Source organism: Arachis hypogaea, chromosome 1, assembly GCF_003086295.3.
Source record: "Arachis hypogaea cultivar Tifrunner chromosome 1, arahy.Tifrunner.gnm2.J5K5, whole genome shotgun sequence".
NCBI classification, from domain to species: Eukaryota; Viridiplantae; Streptophyta; class Magnoliopsida; order Fabales; family Fabaceae; genus Arachis; species Arachis hypogaea.
The window spans coordinates 110,456,755-110,464,164 of NC_092036.1; the positions used below are offsets into that span (position 1 = coordinate 110,456,755).

The 7,410-nt window shown below is 33.5% G+C and overlaps 1 protein-coding gene across 1 annotated transcript; it reads right to left on the reverse strand.

Moving 5' to 3' along the window:
• Nucleotides 1-1,906: 1,906 nt before the first annotated feature.
• Nucleotides 1,907-7,210, reverse strand: LOC112709891 (uncharacterized). The gene is made up of 4 exons (XM_025761881.3): nucleotides 6,799-7,210; nucleotides 5,048-5,366; nucleotides 4,224-4,944; nucleotides 1,907-4,118 (listed from the first exon to the last, which is right to left on the reverse strand). The coding sequence occupies exons 2-4, from the start codon at nucleotides 5,294-5,296 to the stop codon at nucleotides 2,173-2,175; spliced, it is 2,916 nt and encodes a 971-aa protein (XP_025617666.1). The 5' UTR covers nucleotides 5,297-5,366; nucleotides 6,799-7,210; the 3' UTR covers nucleotides 1,907-2,172.
• Nucleotides 7,211-7,410: the final 200 nt, after the last annotated feature.

The window sequence follows — 7,410 nt, forward strand, 5'->3', positions numbered from 1 at the left end:
ATTACATAACTATTTTATAGTTAATACAATTAACACTATATTAAGAAAAGAAAAACAACGCATATAAGTTATTTTTTTATTAATTAAATTATTATAATTAAAATGAAATTTAACATAACAACTTAAAATTATAATTTCAATCTTATCACGTGCATGGCACGAGTGATTAAACTTGTTTAAATGTTAAAATTAGAGTTTTTTAAATCCAAAATAATTTAGTGACATTTGTTTATTACTTACCAATTGTTATATACTTACATAAATAATACTACATAATCAATAAAATTTATTATTTTTTATTAATATTTGACTAACTTTAAATACTGAAGACTAGAGACTAAATTTTAAACTAAAAATTCAAAATTTTAAATTATAATAATATAAAAATAATATATTAATCTAAAATATTAGTTAATATTAATAAAAAATATAGTCTCATTATAGTCACAAAAAATATTTATAGTCTCATTAATTTAAAATATTAGTTGTATTATCAGGAATCGAATTGGATATTCCCTATATATATATATATATATATATATATATATATATATATATATATATATATATAGTCTCATTATACATTTAAACGTTTTTGTAAATCAAGTCTAATTAAATTGGTGCAAATCCAACAAAAATCACTCACATAACTTGCGTGTGAATTCCATATTTTTTTTCGCGTGTTTCTCCTTCGTTGTCATTTTTTATTGTTGCTGTTTTTCTCCTCCTTCTCCTCTTCCTAGTTGTTACAATATTTTTTATTTCTTCTTTTTTTTATTTGAATTTTTTTTTTATTTTGTATTCTTGTTAAGATGGTGAAATAAGAAGAATTATAAGTAGAAAAAATAAGAAGGAGAAGATGAAGAAAAAGAAGATGATGATGAAGAAGAGGAGGATAGAGAATTTTGAATTGTGTAGAATTTATTTAAAAAAATAGCACCAAAATTTTTTAATCATGACAAAAAGTTTCTTAATTTTGACACCGAATTTTCTTAGTCGTGATAGAAGTTCTTGTTAAGATGATAAAATAAGAAAAATTATGAGAATGTGAAACAAAATAATGATGAAAAGGAGGAGGAAGAGGAGGAATGAAAGTTTTGAATTGTGCAAAATTTATTAGCAACAACATCGAACCTTTTTAACCGTGATATTGATTCTTATTAAGAGGGTGAAACAAGAAGAATTATGAAAATGAGAAATAAGAAGAAAAAGAAGAAAAATATGATGATCAAGAATAAGTGAAGAGGAAGTAAAGTTTTGAATTCTATAGAATTTATTAGAAAAATAGCACCGAAAGTTTTTAACTGTGACACATTAAATTTTTTAATTTTGACACCGAAATTTCTTAATCTTAATACACAATTTTTTAACCAATTTTTTTATCATTAAACTAATTGAGTGGCATTAAACTCATATATAATATATTTAGTCATTGCTATGTTATTTATAATCAATTACTGTTTTTTTTTTCAGAATGTATTTTGTTAATTGAGTTAAAATTTTGGATTTGTAGTTCTTTAAAATTTTGTGTCATTTATAAAAAATTTCAGTGGCATTTCTAACAGATTTTTTGGCCATTAATCTAACATTTATTTAATTAAGTAAAAACTGCAAAAAGTACATACTTTTTCTTTCCCATAAAAGAAACATTCTCATATTGTAGTCCTTATAAGTTAAAATACTTTTTCCACCCCGTATTACTCTGTTTCTTCATGTGCATTCATCTTTTGAATTTGTTCACCTAAAAAGTTTAATATTAAAATTTCCATTTATATCAAACACACCCTATGTGACACCAAGAAAAGAAATCCTATCTAGTAAGTATCCACCAAAGATGGCTTTGCTTTTATTCTTTATCATCTATTGTCTATGCTTATCAAGAGGGGAAAAATTTATAACAAACAAATTTGGAGACAAGCTATTCCATCTCTTAAGATGAGATGAGAGAATAGATTCCATTCCAATAAACAAACAACAAAATGATACACATTTCAGAGGTCACTATTTCTTTCTATCCTACCCTTAACATATTGATATTCATATTATTGTATGTATTAAGACATTTACATGACCACCCTATAGTTCACCAAAAAAAACAAAAAAACAAAAAAAAAAACAAAATAAGAAAGAAAAAAGAAACTTCGTCCAAAGTCCATGGAATTAATCTTAGAATTAGTTATATACTTGGTTCAAAATATGATGGGGTTTAGTAGTGGGAAGTCTCTTCCCCCTTCTCTTTCTACAAATCTTTCCCCAGCTTATTAGGCACCCTTTCTCAGTTCCAAATCCAGTGGTACTAGTTAGCTTGCTCAAATGCAACTCTGTGTTGTTAGAAATCGAAGTACCGGATCGACGGCGCCCCCTGGCTGACACATTTTTACCTGCACTTCTTAGAGAACCTGTTTCCGAGTGGGTACCAGCAGCTACAAGACCTCCTATGATCTGAAGATCCTCGGTCACCTCGTACCTTGTCAAAGAAGCAAGGCTAGGGAGGATTTCGCTTTGGAAGTCCTTCCGCCACCTTCCCCTATTTGGCCGGCCCTTCCTTGGCTGAGTTGGCGAAGTTGATCCGCCTACTTGCTCCATCTGGCCAATAGTGTTACTATAGCAGCAATCTAGGACTTTTGTCTCGGTCAAATTTAAGGTCATGAACTCAAAGTAATCAATGTTGATAGGAGAAAAGTCATCGAGATTGTTCGCTGCACTGCTCCAACCTGCATTATTCTCTGGATGATCTGCTGCTGTGGAAGCAATGCCAGCAAACCAGTGAAGAGGACTTCTTGCAGAAGATTCGGACAATAAACAAGTTGTCTTTTTGAGACCATTGTTGTCCACAAATCCTGATATGGTAACCAAAGCCTCGGCAGCAACTCTAGCTTGCTCCTCTTGCGCTTCCGGATCCTCTTGTCCTGCCAATTGAAATGGCATCTCAAGCTGGTTTTCATTGGATTCTCCTCTAGGCGGCGAGCATTCCTTGTTTTCTGGACTGATAGGTGCCTGGAGATCAACCTCCATCAGCATATTCTCTTCCTCAATCATGCATGAATTTAGGTCAATAATACCAGCCAGAGATTCTTGTTTCTTCTGCTCATTCTTCCCTGTATACTCAGCAGGGGGTAGTGATTGAATGCAAGATAACTTTCCATCAAATATGCATTTTCCCTCAATTCCATCAGCACCTTGGCTTTTCAATTGGTTCGGGACATGCAAAGGTTGACGATCAGACGACATTTGAGGCCCCTCATTACAGTGAAGCGCAAGAATCTTATCCGCACTAAGGTCACTCTCCTCAGTCTTCTTTAACTCCACATTACAAGAATTTGTGAAAACAGAATCAATCTGGGTAGCAATTTTACTCCCTTCACTCTGTTTTCCTTTGAATACAACCTTTTCCTTAAGCCATGGCAGCCCCCTACTTGAATCCTGAAGGTTATTTTCTTTTCTAGGAATCTGAATGCTTTGAAGTGCTGTTATATCAAAATAACCAGCAGGTGCAATATTCAGGTCTAGATTCTTGAGAGTTCCCACATCTTTAGAACCCATGATATTCATCCGAAGCTCATCGCTATCCAATGAATCGTGCTTGGCACTGCTATTGGGATCATTAGAACTAATTGATGGAAGATCCAACGGCTTGGACCTGCTGCCCAGAAGAAAGTGTCGGCCATCTAAATCATGGCCAGGTTTACCACTTTTACACTGATAACTCTCATCTTGAGTGAACACTGAAATTCCCATCAATGATTTAGAACTTTGACCCAATGATACTGAAGAGCTTAAAAATGGAAGTGCCGGAACTGCTATTGAGCTTTGGCCACAGTAAGCAGGTGTTTTCCATAACTCAGCGGGTGAAATCCCAGAACTTAACTTATCATATTGAGAGCATGTGTGAGGTGCATTGCTGGATCCAAGTGAGCCATTACTCATGAAACCTTGAACTTGTGAACCATTGCTAGAAAACTTCCTCACTGGCCAAGGTTCGCTAACATGATTTAATGGATGAAAATATGGAGGGTCATTAAATTGTTCCATATTCTTTCTTAATGGTTCAATTGAATCAGATTGCTTTCCTGTACAAATAACTTTGGAAAAAGAATCCAATGCACCACCACTTTGCCCTGAAAATTGAAGAATTTACATGAAAAAAGTTATAATTGTACGTATTTATGAACAGATTATAATAGCAGCTGACAAATCTGAATTGAAAAAGGGTATAATATTACCTCTACACATCTGCTCCTGTATCTTTCTCTGTTCCAACAGAGGGTTTCCTGAGAAATTTTCAGGATCCTTTCGCTTGTTCAAATTCCAAATGACATCATTTGGAAAATTCTGATAGCTCAATTTTGTTGTCTTTGACAGATCATAAAAGGCATTGTTCCTATTATGTGAAGGGGCTGCCGAATCATAAGACTTTGAAGTTGCTTCTTCAAGCTTAAATTGTAAATTTAAGCCAGCAAAACCATTAGAATTGATTCCATATGGTTTCTCACCATTGCCACACACAACTTTGGAAGATCCATTTAAAGAATAAGCTGAGACTTGCAGCACATCAGTGACACTTCCGTTTTCTAAACATTCACCTTCTTCACTATCAATGTATTCGTTAGCCGGAAGCTGAAGATCCAATATCTTTTTGCCAACTTTTCTGTATTTGGATTCTGATGGTTTAGAATCTTTGAAAGATTCTTCGGTCACTATCGGAACAGGAGTGGGACATATTTTCTTGCCGTTCTCTTGTAGAGAAGCCCCCGGTGGCAATGATTGAGCCGTAGACCACGGCAAGTTTGGCGAGTAAGATATCTTTTGGGCATTTTTGGATGGCAAAGAAGAAGCTGACCATGATGATGCCTCCAACCTCAAGTGCTGTTTATATGATTCATTTCTTTTAATATCTTCCATCAACTCCTTCTGTTTGTTATAAATGCGGTGGAGCTCATGAATCTGAAAACCAATAAAATTCAGAATTTGATTAACCAATAAGGAAAGAACTAGACAGAAGACACATAGAGAGAATCCAATCTAACAAAATAAATAATTAACATACTTGGTCCCTGAATATGGCTTCATGCTTGAGTATTGTCTGTTTTAGAAGTTCCTTGTTGTAGCCTAGAAGGTTACAAGGCGATGATACCGGCAAGGAACCAACGTAATGCAACTCATTCTTAAGCTCACTGTTAACATTAGATGAGGTCCATGGGCTGCGTTCAGATTCAAATAGGAGATCTCTTGCTGAATAATATCCTGGAAAGTAGCCGTCACATTGCACGTTTGCGCCCATTTCCAATAATGCCATAAACAAGAACACAGTTTCAATTAAACAAGATGTAGCAGTGTGTCACCCTCGGTTCCAAAGGAAGGAAAACCTGCACCAAAGGAAGGTATTTTATGCATATGAAAAAGAAGAGTTAAACAAGATTGTTGGCTAACAACTTAAGTTCCTTTTCTATGTAACTAACTAGTATACCCAAAATTTTAGATTCAATTGTGTAGTTTAACCAAAAACATTGAAGCACAGCATAATTTTAGATCATGATAAATCCATATTACATAGCAATCAAGCACCCTCAAAGGAAAAACATGCTGGAGAAATTGAATGCAAGTCAATCTGTATGGTGAATGAAGCAAAATAGATGAAGATTTATGACAAGCCAACTTCAAGCATATGTTAGTAAATCATAGGAACACAATAATATTAACATAAGGCATCCAGATTATGACGACGGCTAGAAATGTGAACTTATTGCCATCAAATGGTGGTGTGTCTTAGATATAGGTAACAGAGTAGAATACCAAATAGTTCCTCATAAGCATGATAAGCTTTTAAAACTAGTAAACACAAGCATTGAATTTAACACTCTATCAGCATAATAAGCTTTTAAAACATGAGATCACAAAATAAGATTAATTATTGATACATGGATGTCGAATTTTTTTTAAAAAAAAGGGAGTTTTGTTACTATTCATATCAAGATGTTGCCACTTGCCACAGAACAGTCACCAGAATTTTTCTATACACACAATAGTTTCTAGTATCTGCAAAAATAGGTAAATGAATAAACAAAATGGAAACATTAACTTCAAAATTATTCCTCAATTATAGACCATGTTTATAACTGGCAATGAAAGCACAAATTACAGCCTCAAAACAGAAGCACAAAGAATAATCATAGGAAAAACCATCAGCATTCAAGTAGAATTCAACTAGTTTCATGTATGAAGAGAAAATGGAAGGGAAGAACAGAGAATTGGCTATGGATAGAGCTGGAACAAATGCTATGAAACCACCATAAAGATAAAAGTTTCCACAAGACAAACCTCCAAACGCAAATAAGAATCAGATTCTCAAAGGACAATAGCATCAAATCAAAATCCATTCAACAATCAAGCCAGTGGAAGGTAAAGACCAAAAGCAAAAAAAGAAAAGGGTAACAGGACTTGGAAATCTTTTGCCAAAAAACTGAAACAAGATCAACCAAAATCATTTGACGTCCCGGAAACGTAACTGAGCCCAAAAGAAAAATAAAATAAAATAAAATAAAAACCAGATTATACATATTACACGCTCCAAAATGATAGAGAACCAATTAGAAAATAACCAAACTCAACCATAAAAACAACAAAACCCGATATAACTATGGGACTGAAGAAAACCAGTGAGACTATATTAGAAATTAGAAGCTAAAATTAAATAATAATTACAATAATGGAAGGATAAAAAAAAAAACAAAAAACAACGGGAAAAATGTCGTTCGCGCATGAGATGAAGTGAAAACTGAAAAGAGACTTAAGACTCACCTGAAGAAGAAGAAGAAGAAGGAGAAAAGTGAAGGATGCAGTTCATTGTGCGTGGACACTTGCTATGTTACAGAATAAAGTAGAGAAAAGAAGAAGAAGACATTAGAGTGGAAGAAACATAATAAGAAAAAAGCAGAGAGAGCCAAAAATAAAAGAGAGATTTTTATGAGAGGTTTGGAGAGGAAACATGAAAAGCAGATAAAATGGGGATTTGGATCTGCAGTGCTGGGCCATTCTCTCAATGAAGATTTCAGAGAGAGAAAACAGAATATGAGACAGAGAGATGGTGTGCGCCTTCTGCTGCTCCCGTTAACTCCTGGACTTTCAATGGCAACAAATATTTATCAAATGCTCCAAACTTGAAATACCCGATTTCACCCTTGCTTCTTTCAAATTTCATCTAGGTCCTTCCATGTTCCTCATTAATCATTTGCTCTTTTCGTATTGGTTTAATTGAATAATGTCCTAAATCAGTTTTTAAATAATTGTTTGTGGTAAATTTTAGAGTTTAATTTTAATGAGTTTTATTTATATAATTGTCCAATCAGACTCATATATTTAGATAATTTTAAACTAATTTAAATTATTAAATAAGTTCCTAGATTTTTATTA